Source organism: Melozone crissalis, unplaced genomic scaffold (assembly GCF_028551555.1).
Source record: "Melozone crissalis strain CALT ecotype California unplaced genomic scaffold, PUWL_Pcris_2 ptg000006l_1, whole genome shotgun sequence".
Lineage (NCBI taxonomy): Eukaryota > Metazoa > Chordata > Aves > Passeriformes > Passerellidae > Melozone > Melozone crissalis.
In genome coordinates this window covers 35,296,989-35,314,506 of record NW_026535784.1, presented here as the reverse complement: position 1 = coordinate 35,314,506, position 17,518 = coordinate 35,296,989, and the positions used below count along the sequence as shown (strand labels likewise).

The following is a 17,518-nucleotide window of genomic DNA, read 5'->3' as shown; positions in this document are numbered from 1 at the left end:
AGGCTGCTGCTGAGACGTGCTCGGTGTCCTGGTAAACAAAGAAAATCAGCCATGTTGCGAGACCCTTTATTCTTAAAAAACTTAAGTTCACGTGAGGAGCATCCGCCGCTAGATAACCCCAGAACAGCGATAAATCAACGATTTCACACCCCTCCCTTCCTCGTTTTTACCCCATAGCAATGACAGAGGGGACAGCCGGCTGATACGGATTACTTTGGAGAAGCGTGACAACAGGTGGCCTCCCCGAAGTCACTAGTCTGGGGAGATCAAATCTTTATTTTATTTATTTATTTTTTTGGCGTCCAGCTTGCCCATCAGCGGTATCGGTGACCAGGGAGCACCGCCGGAGCTGCGATGATGCGCGTCCCTCGGGACCATGGCGGCGGCCGCTCGGACTTCTTTTTGGTGGTTAAACCGGGCAAGGCCGCGTTCCCGGGGGAGGACGCTGGGGTACCGCCGCCGGAGGGAACCCCGCGGGCCGCGACCCCCGGCGACCCGCCCTGCTCCTTCCCTCCCTCCTTCCTCGGTCCCGCCTCGGCCCGCCCCCCGCCGCTCCGCCTCCCCGAGCCGGCAACTTCCCCGTCGCCGAGGCGGGCGCTGAGCCCCCCATCAGCCCGGATGGGAGGAGGAGGAAGAGGAGGGAGGAGGCGACGCCGACGCTGCTGCCCGAGGGGATGCGGCGAGGCGGGCCGGCGGGAGGCGTAGAGCCGGCTCGAGAGGGAGCGCCGAGCCCTTGTCGCCGCCGCCGCTGCCACCGGCGGGGCTCGGCCGCCGCCTGCAGCCGCTCCGGGCGGCGGCGCTGCTGAGCCCGCGCTGCCTGCGCGCCGCCGCCGCCTCGCCGCTCGCCCCGCGCTCCGGCCGCGCAGCGCCAGGCCGCGGCCGCCCTCCCCCTGCGCCTCCCGGGCGGCGGCGGGAGGCAGCCGGGAGCGATGGCGTCCTACGTGGATAACAGCTTCCGCCAGGCGGTGATGAAGAACCCGGCGGAGCGGAGCCCCCAGGTGAGCGCCCCTCGCCCCGGAGCCCACTGCCCCCGCCCGCCCCGCGCAGCCCCGGCCGGGCAGCCCCGAGCCCCGCGGGCAGCGCTGAGCCCCGCCAGCCCCGCCGAACTCCCAGCGCTGAGTGCCCGGCCGGCGGCTCCCGGGAAGGGAGGGCGCGCATTAACGCGACAACTTTCCTCCTGCTCCCTGATTTTGGGGGAAGGAGAGGGAGAAACGCCAGCTGGGTTTGTTTTGGAGGTTGCTTCCGGTAAAAAGCAAATGAACTTAGAGTATAATTTTTTTGGTGGTGTGTTTTTTCTTTTTTCTCTTTATTTCTTTTTTTCTTTTTTTTTTCTTTTTTTTTTTTTTTTTATCCCTCCCTCTGTGTGTGTGTTTTGTTATTGCCCCGGAGTACGGGTGGCTCAGGATTTGAATTCAGTCCCTACTTTTACATAGCTGGCTGGAGCTGGCAGCGCTGTTTCATAATGTAGGGGCTGAGGTCAGTGGTATTCTTGGCAAGTCCTTGCTCTCCAAAGTAGGGTGAAATCCTTACACAATGGCACCCGGCAGGAATTTTTTAGATACCTGCGCCGTGCTCCTGGAGCCCTCTTTATCAGAGGATTGTGTGAGTCGAAGCTGTTGGTAAGCGCAGTTGCGCTTGGAGAGGCTGAGGAAGGTTAAGCTGGGGACTGGAGTGCGTACAGAAACATTTTGACTTAACATGACCTGAAAAACAACCAAACTGAATGAGTTCCTTCTGCTCCCGAGCGGTTGCTGCAGTGGCTGTTGCTGCCAACTGTCTAAAGACTAATAAGCTTTACACTGATCCCCACATCAAGCCGCGGTTCAATAGCTAATGATACAAGGAGTTACTTTGCTTGGAGTTGTAATGCCATCTGTCCTATTTTCTAAAGGCTTGTCCTACTCTCTGAGCAGTCCCTGTATTCGGGTTTTGGGGAAGAGATGCTGTTTCTGATTGTTTTGGCAGGCGTCTGACTGGCTGGTGATGATTTTAAATTGGGGCAAAGAGGAAACCTTGACTTTTGCTCAGCACCCATAAGTCATTCCTCCTACTATAGATACGTCATTGTGGTAATGTTATTTTTATCCCCATGTTCATGGAATATGTGTCAGAAAAAACTTCTCATGGAAAAACATACTGGCTGCATAGGCATCGTATGTGGCATGCTTTTTTGGCAACTGTATTTTTTTTTCTTTTATATAAAAAAGCTGCTTCTGGAACATGTTTTTGTGGTGCTAAACTTGTTTCTCTGTCCTTGTTTGACCTTTTCCAAATGTCTGTTTGCCTTCAGTGCTGGATCCAGCCCTTCAGTGTGTTGTGAAAGCTGAAGGAGGCTGAGTGCTCTGTCCTGGAGAAGACACTCTCTGTAAACTTGCAGCGAGGTCACTTGGATTGGTAGAGGCACAGATTCCAGCTGGGGCTGCCTACCAGCCGTGTCCAGCCTTGGGACGTGGTGATGGAAGCATGGTGGGGTGCTCAGCAGGAGAGATGCAGGCAGATGCTCAGGAAACACTCGGTCAGGCTGTGGGGCCACCAGGCTGGGCTTGGGGCACGATGCTTTCCCTGTGGTATGGGCTGTGCCATGTGAACTGGTAAACTTTCCCCTGTCCTTGCCAGTTGGCCTTGCTGTCCAGAAGGGATAATCAGGAAGCACAGAAAGGCAGAAAATAAGAAATGACGCAGTGAAGAATCCAGCCTGTGTGCAGGGATAAAGCCCAGTGAAGGGCACGGAGCAGAGAGCTAAATTGGGAACACCAGGGCTGCGTTAGTGCTGTGAAACTTCCCGAATCAGCACGCTGGCAGCCTGCTGTGGCAGTCACCACAGGAAAAGAAACCCACCCTTAAATCCATGAAATTGACACTGGCCCAAAATAACCCACAAACAAGACCAAGTATGTGGGAAATCTAATGTGTTTTTAGCACTGGAAATACTTGAAACTGGTGGTGCTCTCCTGTTGCTGCTGGGGAGACTGGGCTTGCAGCAGAAAACTTGGTTGGTGTTTTTGTAAGTGGTCCATGTTGAATTTTGTGTGTTAGTTTTCTGCTGTTGGTTCTCTGTTTGATTTTATTTTACAACAGTATTGGAATTTGAAAGAAATATGCTTATGCACATCATCTTTCATCATTACGTAAAAAGGAAAAAAATACATAGAGAGGTACAAAGACCTTGTTTTTCCTTCTTCCCTTAAAGTAACTTATTGTTTCTTTACTTGTATTTTCCTGTCCTTGCTATGCTATCTCTAAAAGATAGCTACTTAATTTTGACTTTTGGGAAGTCATGAGGCTTTTTTAAAGTCAAGGGAGGGTTGAAAAGAGAAAATAGATTATCATATTTGTGTCAGTGCAAGAGAAGTATGCTATTAGCATATTTTCTTCTTACTTATGTTAACAAGCTCTTTGGGGCTCAGCTTCTCCCAAACCATGATGAAGTAAATATCTGTTTGACATTACTATTCGCCCTGGACTGTCAGGGTGCAAATTTGGCACCATGCCTTCACTGCAGGCTCAGAGGACAGGAGTGACAGAATGATATGTACAGCCAGTATGTACAACTTTGAGAAGTAGGTCTGATAAACATTGTTGGGAAAGGCAAACTTGACTTGGCTTGAACTTTTGTAGTGCAAAAATATCTTGGTAATTTTGGATTGAACTGATTTTTTTTTTCTTTGAGGTAAACAGTATATTCTGCAATTGCTTTTGTAAATTTATAACTTTATATCTCTTTGGTATATCCTCCTTTACACAGTGTTTCTGAATCACAACTCAATATTCTGTTGGCTAAAGAAAGTGAAAAATAAAAGAAAAGAAGATATATTTGTGGCCTATACTTCAGCATGCCTGTTGTGTAACTCTTCTCTTTAATTGATGTATTAAACTATTCATTTTCTCTTTGAAGACGTGAACTAGGAAGTTAATTTAACTACTTTGGGGAATCTAACTTTTAAATGTTCATAAATTACAAATGGTTTTATGCCCTTGAGCTGTGAGTAATCGAGATCTGGTTTTTTTCTCTCCTAATGTACTCTTGCATGGACTGTTATAGCTTTAAGTCTTTACAAAACAAATTCTTTGTGGCATCATAGGCCATTTCAGAAAGCATGCAGTTTTATACTGGTGTAGCTTGGTTGAAAAAATAGGGCTGCTTTTGTTTTCAAACAAGAGAAGCTGAACCCTCATCTTTCTTTATCCTGACAACTCATTTGCATGGCATGGTATGTGAATAGCTGGTTGCTTCAGAAACTCTGCATACTGTTCACTGTTTTCATGCCATGTGGTGACGTCTGCAGGAAGAAATTTTTTGAATGTGTGCCTTATATATGTTAGATGCCTAAGGTTGGCTTCTGGAAGCTGCTGGTATGGTACATGAAGGCAGTTCAGCACAGCAGTAACGAGGAGCAGAGATGTGACAGCATCGCACCAGCTCTTCAGGGCGGAGGGGAGAACTGGACAGTAGCCCTTAGTTTGATACTAATGAGTCATTTAATGTCAGAAGACATCTAAACAGGATGCTCTTGTAGAGCAGATACTCCCTTCTTGAACACTTGAGAGGAAAAATGGTTTAATTATAGGATGTACCTATGCTTTTTCCAAATAAACTTTCAGCTTGTTCCTCAATTGTGTTATTTTTATACTTGTAACCAGTGATAGCATGATTGTGTGCAATCTTCAGATAAGCCAGAAATGAACATTTCCTTCTTGCTACAGTGATCTCTTAAAAAAAATACAAGGCTGTGTATTTTAATGGGATCAGGGGAACTAAGCATTTTATATGTGAGTCTAGCAAAAGAATATTTAGTCTTTAAATTCAGGCTGATTATGTGTCTGTATATCAAATACACTAGAAGACTAAAATGATCTTTTTCAAAAGAGCTTATTTGGGATTTCTTTCCTTTGAAAAACAAAAATGTTTTGGAGCTTGAGTTGTGCTTTCAGATTTTCTTCACTGTCAGCATGCTACTGTGTTGCCATCTTTTTGAGGTGAGCATTAAGGAGGAGGGTAACCCCTGTTATCAGGCTGCTAACAGCAGTACAATGCTGGGAACTGATTCTGTTGCTAAACTCCCCTGCTGGCTCTTGGTAGCCCAGAGAAGTGAAGGGCTGTGGCAGCTGATGCCTGGTGTTTGGCTGTATTGCATCGGTATAGTGGCCTTTCCATAATGCATCTCAGGGCTTTGTTATGTGGTTATTCAGGAGCAGCCTTACTTTGCAAGGTTGGACGTTCTGTTTCTTTCTGGGGAGCACATTTGGCCAACAAAATTAGATTCCTGACTATGCTTTCCCGTGGTGGTGGTCAGGCTTTCTGCTGACTGCAGTGACTAATTCTGAAGTGGGCTCATGAGCCTGTTATGTTTTGTGTTAGCATTGGACCATTGTTAGTAATGCAGCTTAATGAAGAAAGGTTGTTGCTGGTTCTTGCTCTGGGCTCCTTTCTTGCTCAGCAGTGGGCTTCAAGTAGAATTGCTTGAATACATCAAAATACATCATAAAGTCAGCTGTAAGGGTAGCTGGTCTGAACTAAAAAAAACCCAACAAACCTCTAGATGCTGTAGGGTTTTGGAAACTTGTTCAAAATAGTTAACATACCCTGAATGTGTCTGAAAAACTGCAGGTTAAGTGATATCTTGTGGTGGCTCTTGGGCTGTAAGTAGGGGAGGTGAATACAGATGAAACAAGTTACTATAGGCTCATGTATGTAGAGACCTTTAACCATGGGGATTTTTCCTGCTGTGTTTCAGCACTTAACTGGCAGCATAAAAATGAAAACTGCTATTGGGAAAAAGTGAGACTTTTACCTGACAAAGCAAACAATGTATTTGTTTAGTACAGAAATAATGCATTTTAGAAGTAAGTGTACTTTTTTTTTCCCTCTTAATGTTTTTCTCAAGCTAGTATTACTATACAGCATTATTTCATGCCCAACAAACTTACTTGTATGAATATATCTTTTTATGGCTGATAAGTAAAGCTGAAAATCCTTGCATAGCTCAGATTTTCTTGTGAACTCTTTAATCTCAGTCTGTTGAAACAGCCCTGGAATGTTAGTTTGATTCTGAACTTGCAGCATCAATTTTCATGTAATTTTCAAAACCAAGAGTATGTACTGCAATGGGCTGCTTAGTATCCTGTTTGTTTTAAAAGACTATGCTCATTTCCCAGTCTTTCTAATGGGGTGTGTGTGTATTTTCCCATAGCCATTCATATCTTCATGGCCAAAAGCTTTGAGAATGGCAAGAGTATTGACTTTTTAATTTCTTTTGCAGTAGTTCTGCCCTGTCACAGGGCTAGTACTTTGTGCATGAATAGATTTCCGTATCTGTTAATGATACAAGTTTTGCCAACACTTGCAAAGAGCTTGGTATGATCAGGAAGCCTTCAGCTATAGCACAGAAATATGAGTGGAAGCCTTATCCTACCCACTTGTGCGCTTTCTCATTGCATCAGGAGATTGCAGCTCGGTTGGCTGTCCGTATCCGAGCCGGTTTGAAACTGGGAAAGTGAGGGTTTAACTGCAGCGCCGATAAGCTCTGTGTAATTTCCTACTTGATTAATTATCTGTTTGGTAGAGTTTGCTTTTGATTTCTGCCCTGCAGTGGCTGAAGAAGTGTTTGCCCTGGGTTTGGGCTGAGTATCTTCCTGTGACCGTGTTTTTCTCAGCCTTTGTGGACACAGTCTCTTTCCTGCACTTAAAAACTGGGAGCTTTTCCGTGGCATTCTTGCCTAGGAAATGTACTGAAGTGAGCAGTGCTGGGCCAAAAGCCCAGGAATCTTCTACTCAGTCCAAGCTTGTTTTGTCCACTTGCTTACTGAGGTGCTGTTCAGGCATCAGAGCACGTGTCTGTGCCCTCTGTGATGCCAAAGGACTGGGATGCTCCCACCCATCCTCACCCACCCTGCTGGTGTGGGGTGTAGCCAGTGGTGCTGCAGGAAAAGCTTTGGTGGAGGAGGATTATGGTAAAGCAAGACTGCCTGCTGTGGATAGGCTTGCTCTTCTGCCAAAGCTGGTAACGAGCAAAATCGTCTGCTGGGCTTCTGAGACCAAAAGGACTGAAAACTCTTTCATGTCTTGGGTGTAAAAGTGTAGGTCAGCAAAAGTAAAGGACATACAAGCATTTTCCCAAGATCATGTTTTTCTTTAGTAGGAGGTTGGAGTCTCCTGTGGATTATCTGTTTATTCATGGAGAACCCTTGGTACCTGAGGGGAAAAAAAAAAAGATGATTTAAGTGTAACCTCTAAAGATGATTCATTTATTTTACACTTATTACAATATCCCTTAGCTAAGGTTTTTTTGATAAATAATTGTTTCTTGACATCCATTGTTTTAAAAAGCCTGTATGTGCAAAAGTTTTTAAAAGTCTATGCTTATGCAAATTACTGAGTAGTAACTACTAGCAGCAGCTATTCATTCTGTTGAACTACTGATCTGATTTTAATATTTTTTTTCTCTAAATTAGAATGTTGCTACTTAATCTGTTAGCATGTTTCAAGAACGACTATATGTACACTGAACAGTCATTGTAAGAACTTTGACTTCCTCATTGAGGGTTTTTTGTATCCTCATGAGAAAATATATTTTGGCTTGTGTTTTGGGAACTTTCCCACAGTAGGAGATCTAATTTTTGCGAGGTATTGTTTGGGAATTCAAAAGGAGCACTGGCAGAAAGATAGCTCTACAAAGATGCTTTGTGAGGGGCAGCTGAGCCTGTGCGCCTTGTTTGCTGCAGCCAGTGTGGAGATTTAATTTGCTGGGTATATTCTGCATGAAGGGGTGTATTTGAATTAGTCTCAAAATGGAAGTGGTGCTCTGCTTCCCTTTTTCTCAAGTTGGTGAAGTTGACCACTTTTCTTGAAAAGGGAGAGAGAGGAGCCCTACTGCAGTACTTTTCTTACAGCTTTGTTTGCAGTTAAAATTAGCTGTTTGTTCTCTCTGGGTATCTCTGTTACGCCCATAGAGCTGTAGATGTGTTTCTTTGTGTGTGTCTGTCTTGTCTGACCTGAGTAAGAGTGATTAAATATTTGATTTAGAGCAGTTCTAAGGAATTCTAGTCAACAGTAAAGGTCAGCATGTATATCATTACCTGAGCAAAACACTAAAGGAATAAAAAAATTGAAATATTTAAATGCTTTTAGCGGGAGGAAAAAAGGCATCAGTGGGCTTTTCAGCACTGATAAAAATTAAAGTAATATTCTGATATTAATATTTCTGTGGACAGCATGATTTTCCTATTTTTCTCTTATTTGTGTGTATTCTGATAAACATGAACAACACAATGAAACAGCATCTGGTTTCAGTGTAAATTACCTGGGAATGTGTATTAAGTTTCATGGAAGACACATTTGTGGAGCATGTCTGTTGTTGACTGTCTTTACTGGGCTGTTTGTTTCTGTTTGCTTGCTTTTTGTATGTCTTAAAGTTAAAATAAACTTTGCTTAATAAAAGTATTTATTATGTAGTAGTTTTGGGTTTCTAAACGGCAGGGTGTTTCCTGTTACCCGTGAATTGTTTGCTTAGTAGTTTGTTGTTTTGTTTTTTAGTTTATATTTGCAGTTCTTTATTGTTAGGAATACTGGTCTCCCATCTTTATTTTGCTTTTACTGTAGTTGGGAAAAATTATTGGTATAGCCTTCTCTATCTGAAATTAGTCATTCACACTTTTTGCCCTGTTACACAAAAAATAACTCAAAACTTAGAGAGGTGAGAAAGAATGTTACACAAATGTGGTTTGTAAGCAGTTGATGGGAAAGCAAGGCCGTACCACCAATATCTGCTTGAGGTTTGACTTGCTGAAACCAAAGGCTGAACCTTTTGTGGTTCGTTGTATTCCTTTAGCAGCAGAGCTAGTTGCAGTGGGTTGGTGCTGGCGGGATGCCAGGCACCCACCAAAGCTGCTCACTCACTGTGTTTTCCGTGCTGATGTTCTCTGCTGCCTCATTCCTGCCCGTCCAGCTGTTTGTGAGGCGGCAAAAATCACAGGATAAGTGATACAGTCTTGTTAGCTGAACAGAAGAAAAGAACCTTACTTTTGAGAGATTGTGTAGTAGGGTTTTTACTTTCTAAAATTTAAGTGACTAGTCTGGTTTAGATTGTGGCTTCAAATGTTTGTGTTGGTGCAGCTGAAGGTGTGAAGACCTATGATACAAGAGATTGAAAATAAATGCTTATGGTTGTGTGTAGGAACCTCTGAAATACCTAAACCTCTCCCAGAGAGTATATGGTGCTCCATTTTCAAACACTGTTTATAAGTATAAAAAAATTAAACTGGATGTAATGTTATGACATTATTTATTCTTGATGAATTTCCTAAAATGAGAATTTTTTTAGTTTAAGAGGCATCTTTGTATTCACTTAATTGGATGAGGGAGATGCTAAGGCTCGGGGCTTGGGTTTTTTTTGGATTGTTATACTGAATCTTGTCTGTATTTACAGCATATATATACAGTATAGTGTATATACTGAATCTTATCTGTATTGGTTTGTTGTATAGTATTTGAAAATTGGGTGCTCCTGGGCTCTCTTCCTGGGGGCAAAACAAAGAAGCGACACTTAATTTTGTTGGCATGCAAGTTAAAAGGCGTACACATTTTTCCATTTGGTATGTGAAATCTATTGGGACGTACCTAAAATATGTACCCTCCATTGTTTTTGTTTTGACTTTGAGGTAAGTGCTTCATCTTGTCAGGAAACCATTCCCTTGCCCGCCCAGAACGTTTCCTCAAAATACATGACCTTGCAGAAATCAGTCACACATTGCATTATGTGAGTAGCCAGCACTCGTTTGAATGGTTCTGCAGAGTTTTGCTGTTTGTCAAAAGATGTGTCTGAATACACAGCATACATGGTAGTAAATATTTAGATGCATTTTGAACTGAGAGAGAGAGGCTTGTCTGTGCAGTATTACAGACTTCTTTTGTGCCTTGCCAGTGGTGCTGTGGGTGTTCAAAGTGAATTCTCTCACCAGTGCTGTAGGACAGGCAGGCGCTGCCAGAACACAGCATCCCATTGCTGACTTCTATTTGTGCAGTAGCTCAGGCAGTTTTTGAAGGTGCCATAGCTATAGTAACAAAAAAAGAAGGACTTTGGTTTAAATAGTTACATCAATATTTCAAAGTTCTGGCATTTTATTGTGTTCTTGTATGATGGTGCTTTATGTTGAAATAGCTTTGAACTTTATCTATTAACTGCAAAATTAAAATGTATTTGTTCTTATATCTGTTCTTATGCTGTTGTAGTTGTTCTTATATCTGGATCTCAACCCGTGGTCTTTACCTTTTGTGCCTCTAATTCCCCTTTCCATCCTGCTGCAGGGAAGGGAAGGGGAAAGTGAGCAAGCACCATGTGCTTTGGAATGTTTCCGTAAGAGCACTAAATTGAGGAATACTGTTCCTAAACCACAGCGGGAGTTCTCCCTGTGGAATTCTTCTTCACCTCTGGAGGAACCACAGTCTCCAAAAAGAGTCAAAAACTGGAAATAAAAAGCAGGTTCTGGATGCTGCTGAAGCAGAATGTGTGCAAAGGTGTGTAGCATGGTTGGGCTCTTATCCCAGTTGCTAAATTCATAACAAGATGCCGAAAGCTGAAGTGCTGTAGTTGATCATGACACATTTGTTGATTTCCTGTTGAGGGTGGCTAATAACCAGCAGTTTCACCAGCGAAGGCAGTAAGCGACCCATCAATTGAAATTATATTGTCTTAAGAAAAACAATAAATGGGGGTGTAGTTCATAGATGATACTCTATCTGAGTATGAAACAAGAAAATAAGATTTTGCACTGGTTCATGATGTTCAGGTGGTATCTCTCTATAGATTTGATTAGTGCAGTTATAAGTAGCTTGCATGTATTCAGTGCTGAGGAGCTGGTGAGCAGATGGTAAACACTCCCAGTGAGAAAGTTTTCGCTCCAAATTACAGGAAAGTAGTTGTGAGGGTCTCAGTCTGAGCTGCATTTGGTGTTCTCCGTTGATCCTGTGGTACACATGGCTGCATAGTGCACCACATTTGTTGGGGGTCTTCAGTGGATTTGTTACAAATTTGTACAAAGCAGAAAAGGTCAGATCTCTGTGTGAATGGCCCGCAGTGGTGTGATCTGGAGACTGAAGCATTTCACGTGTGCCATGGATATGGAAACACGAGGGGCTCCGCCAGCTACATGCTGACCAGGAGCTGGCGCTTGCTGGAACGAGGGTAATTGAGTTTCTGTCCTTGCCATGGCTTCTCCCTTAGTGCTGAAAGCTGCTAATTAGCACCAATGCCTTGTTTTAATTCAAGATGACTTCGTTGGAAGATGCCAGCTCCTTGGTCGTAGGCCACTGAACAACTATCAGATGGCAGCACAATTCCAGCTCAGCTGTTAAAAATGGCTTGAGGTAACAGTGCCAAGGGAAGGGTGAGAGTTTTTTAGCTCTGTTGTAGGTGTTTGCCAAGGTGGAAGAGAGTAGGATATTCCATATCTGCTGTATTTTAGACAGCCATTTATTTTGGTGCTATTGGCTTGTATTTTACCAGGCTGAGTATTGATAGATAGCTGGTCTCCACTAGTCCTAAATCGTCTTTAAGAGTCTTGTTCAACTCTTTAATTTAAGATGACTTTTAGGGGAATATCACTTTCATAGTTGAAAAACTTCTAGACTACAGGATATTGCTGGAAAATGTGATTGATGCAATGCATGGCACAAAGGGGTAGAAATGCTCTGTTAGCTTTGAAAAACAGTTCTAAGAACCCAAAACAAAGGAAATTGAGTTTTGGGATAGGATACTTCATTTTGAAGTAGGTTTCTGAATGCCCAGGCAAATTATGAGTCCTTCTCCCTTCTTGTAGTCATTCTTTGTATCTAGCCTTGTGCTATGGTTTAACCTCTGGCTTATTAATTTGATGTCGTGTAGTTTCTCCCTTTCTAAACCCCTATTGTAGTGCTTTTGAATTTTGTGCCTTAGTCATTACTTCAGGTATTTTTCTTACTAGGTGAGCACTTAGAATGGAGTGATTTGGCTAATAATTTATTTCACGTTTATTTATTTCTGAGTGGGAAAGAAACTCTCCTTTATAAATTGCAATACAGTGTACCTTATACAGGTTATTTTTCACTTCTGAAACGAAATATACAAATACTTTGAGTTTGTCATCATTGGAATTGTCATTTGTCAGATTTCTACCTTTACCAGGTTTGATAAGCAAACATTGCTGTTTAACGTCTAATGTTCTTATGTGAATGAATATTTTATGTGAATTTAAAAGTGAAGAGAAAATAATGGCACTTTCTTACAATCCATCTTGGCTTTGATAGTGAACGAACATTTAGCCATGACGAAGGTAACGTGGTTTATGGTGACACAACGTGCATAAATCCAGTTGGATTTGCTGTTGACATTGGCCCACGTTCCAGCAGGCGAGTTGCCTTACATTTCTTTTGAACAAAGGAGGTCTGTCTGAAACAGGTGCTCTAATGGTTACCCTGGCCTTCATAAATAGCTTCTAGGTGAAGTATTACTTCTGTTAACCATGAGTAACTTCACAAGGCACCTTGGTTTGCTGCATGAGGTTTCCATTTTATATTAAAAAAAAAACCCCACAGCCACAGCTCCGTGGTGTTTGGTGCCTCATAAGTCGCTGTTTATTTTTAGAGCATGCTTATCACAATTTGTCAGCCAAATATTGGCCTGTCCCCTCTGCTATTAGATAGCTGCTGAAATGCCATTCTCAAGATAATTTTACCTACCCTGGTTGTTCCAGGGTAATCTTAGTTTCTGAAAGAAATAATCTAAAACTTGCCAACTCTGCAGAACACATAAAATAATAGAAGACGGGCTTATTAAGTTTTGCAACCATATCATAATGTGTTAAATTTAATGTGACAAAATGATTTTGAGAGTTCTGTGGTAAGTTGCCTGAGTGTGTTGAAAAGTCTGAATCTTACTTATGAACACTAGTGAAAAATATTTCTAAATTGGTTGTAAAATGAGCCAGGAGATAATGAAGAAGTAGCTGGGCCAGTCTCCAGGCTGGTAAGACATGGCTACTTGCACACTGTGCATTGCTTTAGGAAAACTGTGTCACAGTTTCTTTTAAGGAGAAAGGAAAGTTCTGCTTTAAACAAATGACATTTGATATCTTACTTGATTTCTTTTCCTGTTTCTTCTATTTATAGATGTCTTCAGTTTGGGATTTATCTGAAAGCTAAGGTCAGGAAGTGCCTTCCTCCAAAAATGCTACTTGTTGTGGTTTTCTGGAATGTCCTGTCCCCTCTCCTTCCCAAAAGGAACTGTACAGAAAGTATTTTTCCACAATGAAACACATATCTTCAGCTCTGCAGTATCATGCTGTGACTCTGGCATATACTGGTTCACCTCCAGAACTGAAACTTTAAAAATCATCTCTTGGTGTCCACAAGACTTACACGACTGATTAAAACACAGAATACAGTAACCACTTCAGTTTCAATTATTTCTCATTTTAATAGAGCCTCCTATATGGAGGCAGAGAAACATAGGCTGTATCCTATTTGGTAGGACTCATTTCCCATTTAGATTTTCAGATGACCTTACTGACTTTGTTTACATAGGGATACATTTAGAGGAGATGCTCACCCACTCCATGCTTCTACCAAGTATGTAAGGTCTTGGAGGATCTAAATTAGAAAGTTTCTCCCACCTTGGAGGTCATGAAAATAACAAGCGAATGATCATTAAACATGTACATGTACTTTTTGGTGAGTTCTGAAAGCGGTTCTCCCCAGTTTACTAACAAAAGGCCTAGCCACTTAAACTAGTCCTCTGAGAGAGTACAGCAATCCTGAGGGCAGCAAAGATGTGGGAGTGCAGTGAAAGCTTTTGACTAAACTGTCTTTTTCATAGTCAGGGTCCAGTGCAAGGTTTTGAATTCAGGATTGATTTCTTACAAACAGCTTTATTTAGTCATCCAGGTTTGCACTATGGTTTATGCAGCAGTACAACTGAACTTGTATGCTTGTGGTATGACCACGTAGCAAGAATGCACTGTAAAGCACATCTGAAGAATAAATAAGGAATTTAAAATTAAGTTATATTTGAAGGCTTGGTTAAAGTCTTGAACTAAACAAGCGTCATGCACCTGAGTCTTCTTGTGATGTTCTCTTGTAAAATTTATTTAAACCTATGTTACTTATTGAAACCTCTGATGGCAAGTAACTCCTTTATGGAATATGGGTTTGACAGTATGTTATATACTCTATAATGACTATTTTGTAATCTCACTTTATTTTCGTATTGTTTTGTATTTCCATGTGCAGTAAACTAGATTTAGAATTAGGACCATCAACAGTAGTTGAACATTTTGTTTAACTTCATATTTGTGTGTCTGACTTTTGTGTAACTTTTCATAATGGGCCTGATTAGTGTTTTGTACTTTGCATTTGCTTCAGGAGCCTTTGCAAGGCATTGTGGTGAGCAGGTTTCAGGAAAACCAGCGGTGAGTTTAATTGTCACTGTTAAACTGTCTCATCCCCAGTGTGCAGTGCCACTTGAAAGAGGTTTCTGAAGCCAGCTCTGTATGTCTGAAAGTCTTCGTAGGTGTTGAAGTTCAAAGTACTGAACAGAATGTTCTAAATTTATTTGAAAAAGTAGTGTGGCATTTCTTAGGAAACAATCACAAAGAAAATATTTTTCTGTATTGATACTGTTTTGACCTTTCTGGTGCCCTGAAAACTGGGATATGAGTTTTTAATTCTGTATTTAACTAACAGAAGAGATAAAACCCCAAGTGTCATATGAATTCCAGTAATCAGAGGTTTTGTGAACTAGTGGACCTGTTCCTTTTTATAGTCCAAAATATTCTATAGACTTTGCAAACAGAGAGTAACTTTTTGTTTTTATGGCTTTTTTTTTTTTGCTTTCAAGTAGTCACCATAATAATTAGGCTGCTTTCATGTTTTTCTTGTATTCCTAATGCTAACTGTTTGAAATAACAGGGACCTACAGTTATGACAAAAAACCCATTTTACATCTGCCTAAATTCTGTCTTGTCTTGCAGCTGTAAATTATTGAGGGATGGCAGGCATCTTTTCACGTGTTTTGCTGTCTGCTGAAAGTTGGCCTTGAAACCACTGGAACTTAGTTGCATGTTAAAATGTGTGATTTTGTACTCCATTTAATGAGTGGATTTTGCAGCTTTAAAGTAAGACAAGAGGCTACATGTTGTGTGCAGAAGATGGTCCTTTTTTCATCTGCTGCTGGGTGTCTTAGTTTAGTATCTGCTGTCTAAAACATCAGAATGAACATCTGTCTTTTGTGATGAATGTGTGGGTTTGTATTTTTTATCCCCCAGAAGAAAAAGACAAAATGGTGTCTGTAAGGAGTGAAAAATGACAAAGTAGTGTCTGCAGATGATCTATGACTGCCTCCAGTGACAGACATCAGGTGTGGTGGTCTGCAGGCAGCACCAGGGTGTTCAGGAGCAGCTCCTTGGCTTTGAGTCATTTCAGCAAATTCCAGCTCTAAGGACAGCATGGCCCTGCAATGCCTGCATTGCAGCTTCTCTGGAAGGATAACCTGCTCAGAGTGCGCTTACAGAACTTGGAGATGCTGCAATCATGAGTCATTTAGAAAATTTTAGTTAGGAGCCTGCTGTTCAGGGACAAACACTCACATGCAGTAGCTTTTCGAATACATTCCAACTTAATTAATTTATAAATTCTTTACTTTGACAATATTAAAAGGAAATTATTCCTGGGGGATTAATTTACCATTTTAATTAATCTTCTCAGGAGAAGATGATCTTCTGTGAATATCTTGCTAAACGTTTTTCCTGTAATTAAAAAGCTTGAAACTAACCAACCACAAACAAACAAAAAAGGGAAAAGAAGAAAAACCACAAAAGGGATCTCTGTCTGTAAATACGTGATGTGTGAGACCACCTGCTAACCAGAAAATTGTCTTTTGATCTGAGACAGATAAAGAAAATAGTGAGAATCTTCCAGGTAGGTGTGAGATAGTGACCTGATAAGAAGCCAGATATAGTAAAAATGTTGCACTAGTTAAATACAGCATCCCTCTCACAGCGGGTCAGCTTTTGTGTGTTTCAGCTTGCATATTATACCACCATCACCCAATTCTTTTTCTTTGATGAACAGAAGGCTTTTTTCCTTTCTCCAGCTGAGAATCTCCCAGCTATTATCAACTGCAACTTTAAATCTTTTTTTCCCCTCATTTATTCTTCTCATTCTACTGTTTTATTCTCTCTGCTCTTCTTATTCCCTTCATAGTTGCAGGGTTTCTGTGTGTGTAACTCTATTTCTGATTGGTTTATGCTGCTAGGACTCAGTTTCTAAAATTGCAACATTATTCACTTTGGTAATGAACAATGCAAGAAAAATGCTTTAAGGGGTAAAAGGAATTCAGCCTGTCATAAGCACTAAAGCGTACTTGCTGCTTATGGACTGATTCCTCCTTCAGCCTAAAAGCTATATGGGATTTATAAATCCCATGTAGTGTCAAAATCTGAAGGGTGGTTTAGCAATTGCCCTGACATGTCTTAGTATGCTGAGATTAAAGAAAAAAAAGAGAACCCCTTCTTATTTTTTTTCTTAGCTTGTTACTTATGAGACTGCTATTTAATCAATAGTTTGTAGTTTACATTTGCTTTTTATTAAAAAAAATAAAGTTCCCAGTAACAACACGACTGAAATTACATACTTTAGAAATGATCTCTGATTGTGTTTATGTTAAAAAACCCATTCTATTCAAACATCTGTTTGCACTTGGATGAAATAAAGAAAATGACCTTTCTGTCCTGTGGGGTGTGTGTGGTTTCTTTGGTTTTGTTTTATTTTGCGTTATGAATAAATGTGCTGGGGCAACTGGGACTAACACAGCGACACTGAAATGGTACTGCTTGGCAGCATGGAATGTTTGAAACAGCAGGAATATGCTCTATATGTTCAGGGTTTTTTGTTATTCTGTCCTCACAATGCTGTCTTCAGTTAGCGTGAGCTATAGTGACTATTCATTCGGATCTAACATTGCATAATCATGCTCAGTTTGAACAAATAGAGGATGTCTTTAAGAAAGGAAACAAAACTTCTCCACTTTGTGTAGGAGGACTGTAAAATACCTTAAATGACTGTAAGAATGAGGATGTACTTTCCAAATCATTATTTCATATTTGGAATTGTGGGTAGCAGTTTGTCAGTCTTTCCCTATGTCTGTTAAAGATGTGATCTGGAAAATCAGCTGGCACATAAATTATTCAAATGCCATATTCCAGCTTTAAAAGTACAGGTGGCATCCAGAATCAAGTCTTATTCATTTTTAGTGGACCCTGGAGGTATTTAGTTGGATTTCCAAATAGTTTTGAGAAATAAAGCTTCATCTCTTGGATTTTCGGTGAGCTGCTGCTTGTTTGACAAAGTAGAGGAGGGAGAAATTGTGGATTTATTTACTAAGAAATGCTTTAATAGTCAGTGTAAACTTACAGTGGAAGGTAAAGATATATTTTTTCATGTGTAAACCAATACTTTTATGCCAGGCTGCTTTGCTGTCTACTGCCATTA

General features: G+C 41.3%; 1 protein-coding gene across 6 annotated transcripts in view; it reads left to right on the top strand.

The window, feature by feature from the left end:
• Positions 1 to 857: 857 nt before the first annotated feature.
• Positions 858 to 17,518, top strand: part of RAPGEF2 (Rap guanine nucleotide exchange factor 2) — a 185,085-nt gene continuing 168,424 nt past the window's right edge. For all 6 annotated transcript variants that reach the window (XM_054296002.1, XM_054295998.1, XM_054296001.1 and 3 more), the window contains exon 1: positions 858 to 998. In XM_054296002.1, the coding sequence (XP_054151977.1) occupies positions 930 to 998 (69 nt within the window). In that variant the 5' untranslated portion in view covers positions 858 to 929. The remainder of the gene's footprint in view (positions 999 to 17,518) is intronic.